Here is an 18,758-nt window from a genome sequence, read left to right on the forward strand (position 1 = left end):
TTAGTGGGCAGTATCAGTGCCTGGAGCAGCCTGAGACTCTGGTTGGATAGGTGACTGCGGAAGGGAGAGAGCAGTGCGTGTTTTAGGTGGGTTATCTGTAAAATGTACAGGCAAAAAGACTGTCAGTGAGAGAAATAGCTCTTTTTTGGATGAGCAGCCACTGTTGCTGGCAGCATAATATTTCTCATTTCTATCAATGACTATGATAGACCCCCATTTCTCTCCAATCAATCAGTTCCCAGTGACTTTTATTGATTTCCCTTTCCATTCTAGACCCCATGGTTCCTTAATTTGCCCTCTTTCATGCTGATTCCCACTTACCTAGCAAAACCCCAAACCTACATCAACCAAAGTGTCTGCCTCCTGCAATACTAGCCCTGGGCTGTTGGAGAGAGCCACGAACACGCAGTTGCATACCACAATAAACTCCAGGGTTCCTCTCTCAGCCAAGCTTTCAGGCAGCCCATTCAAACCTCGAGAGGTGGCTCGTTTTTACCACATGCACTTACTCCCCTCTCACTCTCGGTAGATCACTTCATTCCTTCACAGCAAAATGATATAGCATCATTTTAACTCCTTACCAACATCAACAAAGTTATCTGTCCTTATCTTCACGTCTCATCTTCATTTCCTTCATATCTCAGCAGAATTTTCTTTCTTGTTAAAAGGCAGATGCTAGTTTAATCAGTCTGGAGTGGGACCTGAGATGACTCCTCATTCCTCTCAAGCTCCCTGGTGATGCTCCTGCTGCCAGCCCTGAAATCACGGCACTTGGTTAGCAAGTCCTAGAACGCACTCCTTTCTGGAACACCCAGAGCTTCCTCTTCTCCAAGCCTGCAGTCTTTGCTCACTAGGGGCTCTTTCCTTTCAGCACGTAGATAGGCACATCTCCCCGATCTTTAAAAAAAGAAAATGCCTCAGAAGTTGATTGAATGAATAAATCCCAACCCAATAATTTCTCCTCTTATTATTTTGCCCCTACATCTCATCTTCTCTTCAAAATAAGGTTTCTTGAATGTGCAGTTCATGTATTTTTTTCCACACATCACTTTCAAACCTACTGAAGTCCAGCTTCATCCTCACAACAACATGAAAATCGCTTTTGCCAAGACCATCCTGGGCCTGCTGGATATTAAATTCAATGGATATGTTCAACCCTTGTTTTATTTAACATCCCAGCAGAATTTGACTCCTTATTGAAAGCTTCTCCATTGACTTCTTGTAGGTCATGTTCTTCCCATCTCTGTAATCATTCAATCACAGCCCCCTTCTCAGGACGCCATTCCTCTTCTGATGACATCAATGTTTGCTCCTTGTGGTTCCCTCGATGGTAAACCTTCCATTATTTATTCTCTCTTCCCAAGAAGCCACTCTCATGGATACAATCACCCTGTATATCTTGAAGACTTTTCAAATGATGCTTCCAGTTCAGATAGCTCCCTTGAGATCTCAACCCTTACATCTCGCCACTTACTCTAAACTTCCACTTGTATGTCAAAGATATTTAAAAACTCAATGTCTAGAACTGAAACCTGGACCATCAACCTAAATTTGCCTCTCCTATATTTCTTCTCTCAGTGAAATATACCACCTGCTATCTGGTATATGGACATTTTATTTCCTTCCTCTTCCATACCCCTCACATCCACATTCTACTCCCTTTAATATCACCCCAGCTTGTCCCCTCTTCTCCACTCCTACTGCCACTGGTTCAAGGTGGGCTTTCCCATTTCTTTCCTGAAGCAATTATTGTTCTTGCTCCCTGCAGCCTAGGCATCTTCCAACTCCACCCCACACAGCAGCAGGAGTGGTCTGGCTGAAGCATAAATGTGGTTATACTATTCTGCCACTTAGAAATCCTTCAGCGTACCCCGTGTTTTAACAGCAAAGTCTTTCTACTCCGTACAGCTTACAAGGTCTCCAGAACCTGACCACTGCCCTTCCTTCTCTTCCAGCTTCAGCTCCCTAGACTCCTCCCGGGACCCTAAGCTCCAGCTATGTAGAATTCCTTATGTTTTTCCAGTGGGCCGTAACTCCTTCTTTGTTCGTGCCACTGACTTCCCCACTCACCACTGCTGCCCTGATTCTTCACCAAAATAGTTCCTGTTCAGCCCACAAGATCCACTTAGTCTTCACATCCACATCTTCCAGGAAGGCTTCCTCTTCCTCAGTTTTGATTAGGTTCCCTCCTACATTCTATAAAATCCTATTTCTAACTTTCTTCTTGCTTCAGTTCTGCTAGAGTACAAGCCCATTGAGAGCTAGGAATATGTCTTGTTATCACTGTATCGCCAGCAATTTGCACAGTCTCTGGTCCACAGGAAGGCTTCAGGAGATGCTTTTGAATAATTGAATAAACTATCCTTCGTAAGTGACGTCTGTCCACTGGCAATTCTGGGGAAGGCAACTGATTCAGGGAAATCTCTGAGATAATAGTGGCAGTATTTCCACCTAAGATGGACGATGCTGATCTTTCTTCTCTCCAACCTCCGCACTTCTAAATGTTTCCTCTAAATTCAAGGAAAGATCATTTGCACAGGCAAGAATAAAATCAAGACTCCCAGACTCCCAGGGGGCTAGGCCCTAGTCTATAATTGTACTTTATTTGCTCATTAGTGCATGAAACTATTTTTCGATTTTCAGAGAGCTCAGTGGGCTCTTCAGTAATATTTTTGCCATATAAAACCTCAAACATTTTCCTACCTGGAAATAAATGTTGGTGTCCAAAGTCCATTTACATTTATGATAAAAATCCAGGGTCCCAATGCATGATCTGAAAGACAGCATAAAATGTATTCTCGGAGACAAAATAGCATCTCTGAGCACCTCAGCACATCGGTAATTCAGAGAGCTCCTTTTAAAGTTCAGTTGTGGAGGTTGTTTATTCTGCAGCAATTCAAGCTTGGGCCAAATTTTGATTGTTTTTCTGGCTTAAATTGCATTGCGGACCTCAAGGAAAAGAATACAAATAGTTGGCAAATTTACAGCCTTTGAACAAAATTGCTTTAAATTGAGGGGATTCCCTTAATATCGTTTCTTATAATTTTTTTCTCTTTTTAAAAACTTTCCCATTCCACAGGAATTCAGAACATGAAGTGTCATACACAGGATCTGCCTTAGGCCAAAGTTCTCAAAAAATAAAAACACAACAATATCTTTTTAATGTAAATGATGTATTGAGTACCACAGCCAAAGTATCACACGGGAAGTGGAATGACAGAGCTTGGATAACGCTATCCATTTTCCATCAACACTCTAATTCAGTCAGCAAAACTGGCACACTATAATCGCAAGCCAGGAATCCATACCAGGAGGACTTCCGATAAATACAAAATAATCTAGTGATTTCTAAAACCAATGGCTTCACTTCTCCTGTTCTTCAGTTTAACTCCTTAGTCTACAATTTCAACCACTCTCTTGCTAATATCTCCCACTCCTTTGTTCCTATCATCCCTAGCCTGCCAAAACCCCGGAGCTGGAGAATAGCCAGCACACCATATGCTAACTATTCTCAGCGCTTATGCGTATTAACTCATCTAATAATCGCAACAAGACTACCAGGTGGGGACGTTTATTGTTCCCAGTTCACAGATGTAGAAACAGACACAGAGAGGCTAAATGACTTACCTGAGGTCACACGGCTACTAAATGATGACTATCTACCTGGAGCGTTCTTCCACAATGTTGCCGAGCTCCAGCAGGAAAGCTCATTCCAGCGATCAAGTCGGGACCACTACAGTTGTACTCACCACCCTCATCTGGATCTTCACCCTGCTCAACGATTTCATTAGCCTTCCCCAGTCAGCTATCTTTTCATCCTCTCGAGTGACTGCCTCAACTCTCTCTTTTCCCTATCGTCTCCCTTCGCTCTCAGAATACCAGTGCCCCTCTTACTTTCCTGAGAAAAGAGAAATTATCAGACAGAAGCTCCTTCAGCTTCCTGTTGCCTATCACAATAGATGAGGCTCCCCATCTCCCATCTAAGAACACAGACTTCCATGCATTTTTGCTTGCTCAGGGACTCTGTTCTATCAATTATTCTCTCCTACCTACCTTTTTATATTCAACCTTTCTCTCACCCCTGATTCCTCCCCATCAGCATTTCAACATATTTATCTCTCTGTCATCTTAAAGAGCCCCCCTCAATCCTGGCCCCATACAACTACTGACTGGGTTTTCGTTATGTCTGCATCGCCCACTGCCCATCCATTCCTCAACCTCCTTCCACCTGGCTTTGCCTTCACCACTCCACAGAAATTGCTCTTGTGAGTTTCCAATAAACTTGGTTCAGTCCCTATCTCAGCTGCCATCTCAGCTGTATGTGACACTGCTGTCGCACCTCCTACCAGAAACGTTTCCTTCCCTTTTCTTCTCTGACACCATATACTGTCATCTTCTCTCCCTCCTCCTTGGAGACTCCTTTTTAGTCACTTTAGCGGGCACCAACTCTTCTGTCTGCTGTCCTACACCCTCTTTCTTTTTGCACTACCCCAAATGCTCCAAGGAGACCTCATCTGCAGCCTTGGTTTCAATTCCCATTCATTTGCTGGGGATCCCAACTCTCTCTGCCCAGCTCAGTCAATTCTGTCCCCCTATTCAGCTCCTCCATCAGCGTCCCATGTCTTTGCTTAAATCAGGAACTTGAGGGGCATCTTCTTCTTTATTCCACAAGTTCAGTTTACCCCCAAATCATGTTGACTCTATCTTCTAAATATTGCTCCATTCATTCACTTCTCTCCATTCCCATGGCCACCACCCTAGCCCAGCCCACAATTAGCTTTTCATGGACGAATGCAAGAATTGATTAAATTGATCTACTTTCTGCAACATGGCCCTCGCCTCTGTTCCAACTCATTATCTACATTTAAGCAAGCTTCATCTATTTAAAAATTAAATCTGGTGATGTGATGGTTTCAATTGCCCTTTAGATGTAATCAAAAATCCCAAATATAGTTTTTAAAAACCCTAAGAACTAGCTCCTCCCTATGTCTCTACTTTTATCTTTGATCCGCCTTCCGCTGGCTCTCTACTCTGCAGTATTTCAAATACTCCCCTATGTGCCAAACTTTTATTGGACTTAGGAGCTGTTCACCTGAGTTCCTTTGCCCCCTCCCTCCCATTATCACACATCACTTCCTCAAGGCACCCTTATCTGACTTCTAGACTAGATTAAATCTCCTTAGTATGTGTACTCTTTTATTTTTCTTACATTTTATCCCATTGTTATTTATATTCGATATCTACTTTTGCCATATCCATATAGAAAAGAAACATGTTTGTCTGGTCCACATTATACTTCTAGACTAGAAAGATTTCTAGACTGGACTCATTATACGGTCTGTGGACTGTTTATTTTGACTAATCTCATCATCATGTCTGTGTCATAGTTATTAGCTATCTACAGGCATTGTTAGATGGACATTAAAGAAAATATCACTTTGTTACCTAATTTCCCCATGGCATGTCTAATAATACATTGCTATGAAAATCACAGAAAGGTCAGCGAGCCAGCTTTGGTCATATGATCCAATAATGAACCAAGCTGCTCATCATCTTTTTTTCAGTTGTGAGGCAGGTTGTGTCTTTGAACATAGAGAATAAAAATGGAAAGTTTTCTGTTTCAGCTCCATTATGAAATGTGTTGTGTGTGTAGTGTGTGTGTGTGTGTGTGTGTGCTGATGCCTACTTTGTTGACAAGCATACTCCATGACCCATGTCCCTCGCCTCCAGTGAGGACGTGACTTCCACTCTAGTGTGTTCACTCAACTATGCTATTTTAGGAGATTAAAATAGGTTTGCAATTTTTCATCAGTGGAGTAAACAGTTTTCAAAGATGATACTAAGTTAGCTGCCAGAAGTAGAAAGTTTGTTGCTCCAAGAAATTTTATTTTTTATATAAAAGTTAAATGAAACTGAGTAATACAATCTTTTCTAACCTGTTTCTATCCCGAAGATAAATGTATACCATTTTCTTTGCAGTGATAACCAACTCACTTTTTGGAAAGTGAGGTCATTAAAGCATTCAAAATGGTTCCAAATACCAAGTTTCACACATGACTCTGATTCTCAAGCTGTCAAGAGGGTAAAAATCACACTTATCAAAGAGACACAATAATGACAGTTCAGAGGCCGATGCTGAAATTTGAAGGTAATTGAACCATTTAACCACCATTTTCTTGCTCAGAATTTCTCCTCAGGAATGACCCATTGCTAAAAGCCTATGTTCTTGTAACATGCTGAATTCATTGCCTTTTGGGTAACCTCAGTGCATTTTGAGGCATCTTCCAAAACTCAGACTAACTATGCTATCATTCTGCATCAGTATCACCTGGAATGTTTTTTAAAACACAGATTACTGGGCTCTATATCCAGGGTCTCAGTAGGTGTCTGATGGGGCCGGTGAATTTGCATTTCAGAGATGTTCCCAATGATGACGATGTTGACCAAGGGCCCACACTTTAAGAACCCCTGTCCTAAAGATATGCCCTTTCCCACAACACCTAACATTCCTTCCTACCAAATTATGGAAAAATTAGTTTTCTCTTGGAAAAATTAGTTTTCTCTTGGCTATGACTAACACCTCTTTGTCCTTTTGTAATTCCTTTAGGCTGACACTGTGCAATAGAAATATCATGCAAGCCACACATATAATTTTAAATTTTCTAAATTTAATTTTAAATTTAAATAAATTTCCTAAAATTAAGTTTTCTCAATTAGCACATTAAAAAATTAAAAAGAGGGGCCCGCCCAGTGGCACAGTGGTTAAGTTTGTGTACCCTGCTTCGTTGGCCTGGGATTCACTGGTTTGGATCCCAGGCACAGACCTACCCATCACTTATCAAGCCATGCTGTGGCTGGTGTCCCACATATAAAATAGAGGAAGATGGGTACAGATGTTATCTCAGGGCCAGTCTTCCTCAGCAAAAAGAGGATTGGTGGCAAATGTTAGCTCAGGGCTAATCTTCCTCAAATAAACTAAAAAGAAATGAAATTAACTTTAATAATATATTTTACTTCCCTCAAATATTCAAAATATTTTCATCCAACATGTAATCCATACAAAAAATATCAATGAGTGATATTACATTTTTTTCTTATATTCAAAGACATACTAAGACTGAAACCTGATCTGTATTGTTTACACTTACAGCACATCTCATTTTGGACTAGCCACATTTCAAGCCCTACATAGGGACACATGGCTAGTGTTTGCTCTAATGGACAGCATGGCCCTGAAACTTTAGACCCAAGGAAACTGGAGTATTGAAGGCTCTGTTCAGTCTGCCCCTTACTGTGACTTTCACTACAATTCTAAGATGGGCCTGATTGTCAGATGCATTATCAATTTAACAGATTTTTAGGAAAAAAGCAATCATTACATTGTTCAATGTACACACTGATTTTAAAATGCATGCCAATATAAGAATTTTCTCTCCTCATTTTTATACCTAGAACCAAATATAGATAAGTCATGATGTGCTTGTTTTTCTCCTGCTACTTGTACTACTCTTCTCCCCATCAGCAATTCCTTCCTCCAGAAACATAATCCACATTCACAACATAGTATTTGTGGTTCTTTATCTTTCCTCCATCCTCATATAATCCTAGGCAAACATTTACACAGAAGTTTGTATACATTTGTTTTATTAAAATAGGATGTTATACACATTTCTCTGCATAATTCCTTTTTTTATTCAATAATAACTCACAAAAATCCCCAAAAGTCAGCTCAAGGTTGTCATTCATTCTTTTTAACGGCTACAGAAGAGTCCATGGCATGGGGCACCATAATTTATTCAGTATTTCTGTTATTGATGGGCATTCACACTTTTTCCTGTTTTTTTAAGCACTAAGAAAAATGCTGCAAAAAACTCTAGCTAGGGGGCCGGCCCAGTGGCGCAGTGGTTATGTTCGCAGGATCCGCTTCTCGGTGGCCCAGGGTTCGGTGGTTCGGATCCCGGGTGCAGACATGGCACTGCTTGGCACACCATGCTGTGGTAGGCATCCTGCATATAAAGTAGAGGAAGATGGGCACGGATGTTGGCTCAGGGCCAGGCTTCCTCAGCAAAAAGAGGAGGACTGGCAGTAGTTAGCTCAGAGCTAATTTTCCTCAAAAAAAAAAAAAATAACTACAGATAGATAATAGATAGATATTTAGACAGATAGATGTATAGCATTGCCTACTTTGCTCTTATTTGGCTTGCGATCTCTTGTGAGCCTTTGACTTTGATTTTCTCCCACAATAGCTGGGCCCTTTCTTTCCAACAAATGAGAGCAGTTATCATTAGCAGTCCAAGCAAACCATTTTAAACCAAATTCCTAATGAATCCGTCCTCACTCAACAACTGCTTCCGACCGATATGTCTTCCCTTCACTCTCTCCAGAGATGATCTCTCCATTCAGGAATTCTCTTCATCTGTCCAGCTTTGTGGTCACTAGTGAACAAGCCTGGGGAAGATCCATGTAGAAATGATTTTACTCTTGTACACCGGCTCACTTTGCAAAAAATACTGACATTTACAAGGTTCATTTCTTCACTGATGTTTTAAAATTAAAAAAAAGAAAACTTAGACTAGAAATCAAAGGACCCGGAATCTATAACCTACCCAAAGTAGAACAGATTGTAACTCAGTTAATAATGGTAATCAGAAAGATAAACAGCAACTACTAATCTATTGAGTGCTAGTATGCAACGGGCACTGTTCTAAGGACTTTACCTATGTTCATTCATTTGCTCCTTCAAGACCTCCATTAGGTAGGTACTCAGTTTATTTTTATTCCCACTTTATGGGTGAGAACATTGAGATCATACCTCCAGTAAATGGCAGGAGCAGTACTGAAATGTGGACAGTATGACTCCAGAGTCCTAATGTCCTCACCTAGAAGGGCATCACCTCACCTGGTAAATAAGTCAGTGATAAACCACCTCGCCCCCTCTCCCTCTGAACCTCAGTGCACTCAGCTGTGAAATGGGTACAGTGATACCAGCTTGATCTCCCTTTAGGATTGCTGAGAAGAAACAGGACAGTGACTTGAAATCGTTAACAGTTCTAGCAAGAGGGGGTAATCTTGTTTCAGCTTGGAAAATTTGGCTGATATTATTTCATCATTCAGAGCAAAAACTAAGCCGATAAAGTGTTTTATACAATGGCAAACCAAGCCGTCTTGTGACCACAAGCTCCTTCTGAAGGTGAGACTGGACATATATGGCCAGCTAATGCAGAACATGGACTCTGCCAGATTCTCACAGCCTGCTGATTTGTCTGAAATTAGAAAAAGAGCAGCCAACCTTTACCTCTATTGTGAGCTTGACCGCGTCCTTCCTCTCTCCGCTCCAGCCATTGCATTTTACTTAATTGGAGCACCAGGCTATAAATCTCACATACTTAAGGGCCAGAAAACTCTCTGGAGCTCTCACGCTGAAATTTGTGTGGGAGTTCAGCAATATTGAATTTTCAAATAAAATGACTAACAGGCACCTTTAGGCCAGCCTCAGAGAAAACAATGCTTCCTGCATGTTTCCATCTTAATCTGAGGAAGCTCTTTGTTCTGAGGTTAAGCCAAATGGTTGGAAAGAAACGTAGGGATGACCAACTAAGAGAGGGGACAGAGGCTCTCCGTTCTCCATTCAGGAAGCTCCTTCAGCAGTTGGAATCTTGTCACTGCTCTCTGTCCAGGCCGTACAAGGTCACTGGAACAGGTTACTGGGGAGGTTTCTGTCACTTAGTTCAATTTTAACTGAAATCAGCTCTAGTTGTTTTTCTAGAAACATTTTCTCCAAGAGTTTGATAGCTGGAGATAGGTCTACCTGATCAGAAAGCCTGTCTGCTTCTCCACAGCACACTAACATCTGTCAGACTTCACGAAGTGAGCATTAAAATCAGGTAAGAGGCAGAACGTAAGACAGTCCAATTCTACCACAGGCTGAGGCCTACAAGCCTACTATTTGCTGAAACATTGATTTAGGTGCTCTGCCAAATAAATACAGGAAGTTTACGGCCTTACACAATAGGATTCGGCCTCATTTATGCAGCAGGAAGATCATTTACAACCAATTTCTAAAGGAGACCAAGCATCAGTAATAAATTTTCAAATCAAGGCCAGAAATTGCAAGACTCAAAAGGGGACTATTAAGCAACATGAAGTTGTTGTCAAAAGGAGGATTTTCAGGGACATCATACCAATTTATAATCCAGAAGTGTCTATAAAGTGGTCAAAACCAGCCCGGCTTTCCTCGTCTCTGGAAAGGAAGAGGCTTGGCTGTAAAGAGCATCTGGGTCGACAAGCAAAAAAACTACAGGGTAGGTCCTGCTGGGGGATCTTGGTGGCAGCCTGGCTGCCTTCTGAATTGATCGCTAGAGCCGCACTGCCTTCTGGGCCATGTCGGCTTCTTGGGAGCAATTCCTGCTTTGCAGTTATGGAGAAGAGGTTGGTAAAGCTGCTGGAGGGGCCCGCTTCTCTGGCCCATGTGGGGATTTTCCAGCCAGACCATCCCGTTTCTATCAACCCATTTGCCTATTCACCTCTGTATGCACACACACGCACACACACACACACACACACACTTAAGAAAGAGGAATGTAAATCTCCCACCATCCCTGGTGCTATAAAAACTTGGAGGAAAGTGAAAAACAGCTCCTACTCACAGAAAGATTGACATCTTGGATGGAGCACGGAAAAGTAGCCCTGTATCCCGGCTCAGTCGCTTCCTAGCTGTGTGACTTTGGGAAAGTCCCTTGACATTTCTATGTTTCATTGTCTCACGTACAAAACAAAGAAAATAGTAGCTCATGTGAGGAGGCAATAAAGTCATGCAGGAAAATTCTTAAACAGAATTCAAAAAGTGTTAGCTGAGTTCACTGTCGTCAACTGGATGTGAATTTCGTCTGAGCTTTCTACAAGAGAAAGCCGCCGAGTCAGGAACAGGAGAACGTCCGATTATGACTGACATTTGGAGCGAACAATAGCACGCATAAAGACTTGCCTCAAGGAAGGCAGTCAAACAGAGGTCAGACACAGGGGTTGGAATTTCAGCTCTCCTGTTGTTTAATTCTCTGCCCTTTATCAAGTCCCGGACTCTGAGCTTTACTTTCTCTCTTGAACGATGGTACTCACGATAACTACCTCACAGCATCATGCGGAACACGAAATAAAAAAACATATACGAACATGGTCCATAAAGAATTTTCCCACGCTGGGTTTCAGGTCCTCAACTCCATTTTCTTTGTTTTTTTTTAAACATTGGCGCCTGAGCTAACAACTGTTGCCAATCTTCTTTTTTTTTCTCTGCTTTTTCTCCCCAAATCCCCCCAGTACATAGTTGTATATTTTAGTTGTGGGTCCTTCTAGTTGTGCTATGTGGGACACCGCCTCAGCATGGCCTGACGAGCGGTGCCATGTCTGAGCCCAGGATCCGAACCAGTGAAACCCTGGGCCACCTAAAGCAGAGCGCACGGACTTAACCACTCGGCCATGGGGCAGGCCCTTCAACTCCATTGTTTATTTTCTTCATAGCACAGAATGACTTGAAATGGCCCTGTTTATTTGTTTTTGTGCTTTTTGTCTGATTCACCCCACTAGAATGCCAACTCCCTGAAGGCAGAAACTCTGTCTTATTAACAGCTGCATCATTCACGTTTAGAATAGTCTTGTTCTGAATATTTATTTTGTTACCTGATTGTTAGACAAGTATACTGGCAGTCAGCCTCAGATAAAAATATGAAGCAGATGAAGTTTGCCCTCATTGACTCCTCTCCCCATCCATCTTAGCGTCAGAAATAAGCAGTTGCCTCCTTCCTATGATTGGGGAATCCTCTGTGTATAAGGAAAGCCTGTCTCTCCCTAGAAAAGCCACAAAGCCCAGGTATTCATTTCCCAGCCTCCCTTGCAGCTAGGCTGCAGACACTTGACCAAGCTCTGTCCCCAGGCTTACCTGCTGCAGACTCTGAGCTAGTACTTTCAAGAAGCATAGGACCACACCATCTCCATTCTGGTGACACTGGTAAGAGAGTCAGCTGTGCTGATGGTTCTAGCCACCGCCTCCAGGGTCCTGGGTTGGAGATATTGATGGTGCAAACTGCTATATCTGCACCCAAGTTGTGTCTTCACTGGGTCCGATTTGTGGTATGATTTTTGGCTCTTGCTCCTGATGGTATTACCACCACCACCCTGCCCTCCCCCAACCTCCCTTGCCCCCGCCCAAGCTTAGTTCTCTTGGCTATTCTGAATTTGCTCTAGATACAACTTCCTTTAATTAGTGCCTTTTATCCAGGATTGGTTTTGTTCATAGAACCCGCCTCTTTCCCAAACAGCCCAGTATCTCCATCAGCTTGCACATGATCCTGGTCCCTGAAAGGACTCCAACTAAGCTGTCCTCCTAGAAATTAGTTACCCATTCCAGCTCTTTTCCTTCTCTTTCCCCAGATCAAAATGCACTTTTCCTGGGACTTTTTTTCCCTAAGGACCTTACTTTCTATAAGGGATAATCTGATCAATTAATTCAAGCCAATGTGTTAATTGCTGACACTAATTTAATATTACCAGAGCGTCTTAGCAGATACTTTTAACGTCTCAAAGCAAAGAAGAAAGGAATGTGCTTTTCCCACCACACAGTGTGAAAGCCTATGAGGGTTCTAGTCTTTGCCTGCAATCTCAAAGGTCCTGCATCCATCAAGACAAGTCATGTCTAATCCAACCATGGATGCTCTGTGGACCAATCATATAGTGACCCCAGTGCAGTTTACAGAATCAATATCTTTACTTCATGATTACACACACACACACAGACCTACTTAAAATACTTCAATGGCTCCCCTTCGCTTTTGGAATAAAGAGCAAAATCTTTACCATGGCCAACAAGGCCAGAATCTTGAGCTCTAACCTAGTGATATAAATGTTTAACAAGTGGCTCTCAGGTCGGGGAGGAGTGGTTAAAATTCTGATTTGTCACATTTGCTGATTTTGTTGATATAGATAGTTCTGCCATGGCCAACTTCAAGCTACCAAAATAATGTCAATGAGGTGATAATTGAATGTTTATCAACTGGCTCTCACAAGCCAACATGAGCCACTGGCTCCAGCACGTCACTGTCTTCCCATAGCCACTAGAACTTTTTTCCCAGCCATTTCTTACTATGCTCACCTCTATGACCCCATTGGCTTTTTCAACTTACTCAATGGGTCATATTCTCCCTCTCCTTACACACACACAGCAAATATTTCCATAGACCCATGGCTTTGGTCATGTTCTCTGTTGCAACCTTCCACAGCTCTGTGATCCTCTCTTTCAGAGCACATATTTCAAGTTATGTATTTGTTCTTATGCAACCGATGTGACATTTAACATCGTAAGCGAGCATGGATTTGCAGGAGGTGTGATCAGGGTAGCTATAGACTTCCTTTTCCACATAATTTCTATGCACCCTTTTATGGGAGAAATTTCACAGCTTGCCAAGAAAGAAAACGTTAGTGGCTGGGGAAAGCTGCTCCGTTCTTACAACCACAAATAGGACAGAATCTCTTCTATTTTCTCCTGATTTCTTAGATTACTGAAGCTGGAGGAGATCATTCCAAATGCTTTTTCTCTGATCACTAGATATTCTATGCAGATGCCTCATCGGCTAACTCTGCAAGGGTGAAGTGGGAAGATGGGAAAAAGAATTGCTGAAAAGACAGAGTTCCAGGCTTCCCACAGTCGCCTCATCAGAGAAGTTCTGCTTTTATATATTTCATACATTGGTCTTCTTTATAAGATTTCTTTTGAATGATTTCTATTGTGGAGAAAAATGTTTGAAAATTTGTTTTTATTTGTAGGTTTGCAAAATAAGTGCTCAGAGAAGTATGAATAAGGAAATTAATTTATGTTTTATGGGAAAATTTTTTCATGTATGAGAATTCCTAGCCTGCTTTTTCTTCTTCCCTCTTTGCTCCAAGTCCAAGTAAATATTTGAATTGTATTTCCAACTTTATTTCAATTTCAAAAATAATACTCCTTTCTGAGACTGGACCATACAGGTCCCCATTTGTATTTGGGTTACAGAGTGTTCGCCTAAGGTCACATAATCAATTGTAGAACTGCAACTTGAACCAGGTCTTCTGAGTCATAGTCCACTTTCATTCTGCTTCTTAGTCAGTCTACTTCCAGCACCAGTGAGAACTTCATTGTTATCCAAAGAAAAGCCAGAGGCTCACTGCCCAAGCATCTTCTCCACAGGAAATTTCTCTCAGTTTTCAAATAAATTATGTTTTCTGGAGACTATATGGATACACAACATAAAACTAGTAAATCTGATAAAGATCTATAAAACAAACAGTCTCATTTCCTTTTAGCCATCCAATTTCTTACCTCAGCATGCCTCCTCAACATTAAAACCAACTGGACTTCTAAATTCGGATCAAAAGCTCAGGGCCCTGGCAAAGGAACCCAGCAATGCACTCCTAGACAGCTGCCTCTTTTCCTGGACAATTAAAAGCATCCATAGGTCAGTGAGATTTGTGTTCATATCCCATTGATGCCATTTCCTGGTTATATGATCTCTGGCAAGTTATTTTCTATCTCTGAGGCTCAGTATCCTGAGTGAGAATGCATACCTTACATGCTTTATTGGAAAGACTAAATGGGACAAATTCCCACTGTGAAGTAAGTGCTCAACAAATTATCGCTGTGTGTTACCATTAATTAACAAATATGTCTATACCTATGTTACTAGGGGTAGGTCTGACATATATGCAAGGCCTGATCTGTGAGTTCACAAAATAATTTTGCTTCCAATATATAATGATCTAGTTCATACTGTTTCATTCAGTTAAACAAACATACACTGAGTTTTTAATATTTCCCAGACGCAGTACTAGGCATGGACCATAAGAAATGACAGATATTTCATTCCCGTTTTCAAGAAGGTGACAACTTTAATCTAATTGACAGATGAGACCTCCTATGTTCTTGTAGATTTCCAAGAGAGAAGATCTCACCACACTGTTGGCAACTGCCACACTCAATTCTCAGCTGTCTGAGCAACTCATGTGCATGTGTGTGTTTCCAATTCCTAGAGAATCAACGTATCTCCATTTCCTCCTATTCTAAGTGTCAGAGGAAAGAACGAACAGTTGGTCACCATTCTTCACATAATAAGACTTTATTCCCTGAGAGTTATTGAGTTATTCCTCTGTCTTCTCTTTCTAGATTAAATAATTCCAATCCCTTTAACCTTTTCTCAGAGGTCCTATTTGCCAGCCTTCAGTTTAATCATTTTCACTGCTACCCTCTGGAGTCTCTCCAAGTCTTCTGCATTAAAATATGTTGCTTTTGCCATTGAGTTCACTCTTTAAGCAACTAACTCTTTCACACAAACCAAGACAAAGCAAAGCAGCCCTCAAATTTAAAAAATAGAATAGCCAGAAGGATAGATTTCCTATGTGAGGAACTCATGTGGGACACTCACAAGCTCAAAGCAAATTAGCATTTACTGTCCCCACGGTTAAGGAGGAAGGGCCAGAACCAGAAGAGTTTCTAAATAGTGCCAACCATTCTGCTCGACAATTATCTAAATTGCTTTTAAGCAGGTAAGACCATTAACAGCAAACTTGAGGCTTGCTTTAGTTACACCTGAAGTTCTCAGAAGAGTGCGAATAAAATCACTGGTAATGACATCAAACAGGAGTTTTGATTCCGTAAATACCTCTGGCTGCCGAGGAGATTGTCAAGAGGTCGCTGTGTTATTTACGGGCAGGGCCTTTGACTGGTCAGTCCTGGCAGAGTGCAAAGGACCTTTCTTCGCATTCTGTCAATCAGGGTAAATTAACATTTCCTGAGCTGACAGTGCAGGAAATTCTAAATGACTCTTAAAAAACATGTATGGAGGCTGATCAAATACATGCTGGTCATAGTATGGTACAAGCATACGCAGAAAGGGGCAGATATGAAACCCGGAGGCCTAGTAAAATCTTCAAGACATGCACGGTGACTTGTCAGCAACCTCTTTTTATCAAGATCCCTCCCTGCCCTTTTCTCGTATTGTGTCATTGAGATGAACCTGCCCTTGTGAGCAAGCAGCACACCTCTACACATACACACACACAGAGTGAAGAGTCTTCTGGAAAGTTTCCAAATCCTCTCAACAAACTGGAAATACTCTTACTGGATAATAGTCTGCCTGTTTCAGAGACATCTTTGTTTTGGAACCACTGTTTAGAAAAAAAATTTTTTCTTCTTTCCCCACTTGGAAAAGTTAAAAGTATACAATTGGAGTGAAAAGAGTTGGTTAGAAGCAGGGAGATGGAGAGAGAGAAACCACTGCCTTCTGGCGGGGGAGGGGGCTCCAGGAAAACAGGTAGTAGTGGGCATCTAGGTCAATTTCTGAAGCTAGTTTGGCTCTGGTGCCCACAACTGGCTGGGCTGAGAGGGGTCTGTCAATAACAGGCAAGTGAGAACCAGCTACATTCTGAAAAGGGTCTTTGCCAAGTTCTCTGAAGACTCCCTCAGTTCTGGTCACAACAAATTCATGATGTGGTGTGGAATTTTCCCAGGGAGATGTAGTCCCAAAGACAGTTCAATCCATCACACAATGACTAAATCCGAAGACTTATGGAACTCACATAGTGATCCGTAAATAATCAGCCATTAGGATCATCAGGGACTTGTAACCACAGCATCATAAGAAATGCCCTCCTGGGTGTAACAGACAGGTGGCCAGCTGTTTACTTGTCAGCCTTGACCCATTACACCCCTCCTGCTCTGGCTGGTTCTTCACGCCCAGGCATACACCCCCAGTGTTTGTCCATGGAAAGGCATAGGTTCAGAAAGGCCATCAGTACGTGTGCACAGAGGTCTGGCAGCTCTGAAACAACGGGGGATGAAAGCCATAGTGTCTTAAATAGTTTCACATGATAAATAGACATTGTAATTTAATAGTTACCATCATTATGAAAGATTCCAATTATAAAGTGGAACTACAAATTGCTCCTGATTTCATTTATTTGGTGGTAAAAATAGTCTGGTAAATTCTCATCAAGTGGTGCGAAAGTGAAAGTAGGGCACTGATATTGATCTATGCTGCCATGTTGCTTTGTAGCGGTTATGGCAAGTGGCCAGTAATGGTGGGTTAATAAATCACTAGTAGATACAGCTCAGCGTTCCTTCTCTTTATCTAAACATATACTTCAGAGACTTATACCAAATCATTTCAAAGGAACAACAATTTGCAGCACCCACTATAATCCATTACACCTTGGGAAGCAATTTTTGTTCCATTTGAATTTGAGAAATAATATCACCAACACTGAATACAGGCATTTCTACTTTGGGAGGGTTAAAAGAAAAAAAGAGAGAGAAAATAAATAAAGGGAAAGGAGAGAAAAATGAAGTAAAAAACCAAGATTGGTGAATTTTAAGAGCATACATCTATAATGAGCAAGCAACGACATTTTTCAGTAAAGCTTTCCTGAATCTGAAAAAGTAAAATAAAATTCCTGCTCACTTTCAAAAGCCAGCCATTTGGGTCATTCTTAAAAAAAAAAAAAAGAAAGAGATAGCCAGCAGATTAAAGGAACTCCATTTATAAAAATCAAATGAACCTCTAACAAAGCTTGTTTGGGATATGAATAAATCATCTGGTCATGAATTATTCATTGTTATCAAGAAGCAAGCTGGGGATTCCAGGAACTGGCTTGGGGTGGTGCTGAAACTGGAGTGAGCAAGTTCATTGTCTCATACTCACCACAGGAAGCGAGGGGACAGGCCAGAGGGTACGTCACCCGATACAGACCACGTTAGACCCCTACTCGAGTTTCAGGGGACACTTCGGCAGGCTTTGCACCCCCAAATATAAAGCAAATAGAGTGTAATCCGTAGAACTTCAGAAAATTGCATGTACTCGGTAATGGACAACAACATTTTTTGAGCACTGGATCTTTTAAAACAAAAAACAAAAAGCGAGATACACATGGAAAATATGACCTGTGTGCAAAAAGATAGTAGGGTTGAAAGTTTGCCTTTATGGAGATGGCTAGAAAATTCCTTGATAATAAGCTGGTAAGAGTGGTGTGACCTGTTCATTCATGGCTTTGGGGGTTGGATTTTTATCACAAGTGGGGAGGGACGGGAGAAAGAGAGCCTCTCAGATTTAATCAACTGATCAATGTATGTGTGTGTTCCAGGTCCGAACTGCTTTGCAGGAACTACCATAATTCCGGCTGGCATTGAAGTGAAAGTGGATGAATGTAACATCTGTCATTGTCACAACGGGGACTGGTGGAAGCCCGCTCAGTGTTCAAAACGCGAATGCCAAGGCAAGCAGATTGTGTAGAACAAACTCTCAAACGATGTCGCGTTCCGAAGAGACGATGCCATGGCTTCTATACTGCACATGTTTAAAACAAAACAGAACAAACAAACTCCTGCCAGCTACAACAGGGTCACCAGCAAAACCTTTTAGGGTTGACAAAAGTGAATATTTTACTAAGAGGAAATTTCTCTCTTTCTCTCTTGCTATATAAAATATATATAGTATATAGCTATCAAAACCGCTTTTGTAATTATCCATGCTTGATGGTGACTTGACGACTGGATTTCTGGAACAAAAAGAAATAGCCTTGTACAGGTTCCTTCTCTGGTGACACCTCTGACCTGCCAGCTCACTGTCTACCGATTTACTCCATCTCTACTCTTCTATACGTCATACATGGCATTTTTCTCTTGTAGCAATTTTTTTTCATCTTGAGAGTCTAAGGGGCCAGATTTGACTGCACTGTAAGGGTTT

General features: G+C 41.6%; 1 protein-coding gene across 1 annotated transcript in view; it reads left to right on the plus strand.

The window, feature by feature from the left end:
- VWC2L (von Willebrand factor C domain containing 2 like) overlaps nucleotides 1-18,414 on the plus strand; it is a 149,852-nt gene extending 131,438 nt beyond the window's left edge. The window contains exon 4 of the mRNA NM_001433517.1: nucleotides 18,157-18,414. Coding sequence (NP_001420446.1) covers nucleotides 18,157-18,305 — 149 coding nt within the window. The 3' untranslated portion in view covers nucleotides 18,306-18,414. The remainder of the gene's footprint in view (nucleotides 1-18,156) is intronic.
- Nucleotides 18,415-18,758: the final 344 nt, after the last annotated feature.

This window comes from Equus caballus, chromosome 6 (genome assembly GCF_041296265.1).
Source record: "Equus caballus isolate H_3958 breed thoroughbred chromosome 6, TB-T2T, whole genome shotgun sequence".
Classification (NCBI taxonomy): Eukaryota; Metazoa; Chordata; class Mammalia; order Perissodactyla; family Equidae; genus Equus; species Equus caballus.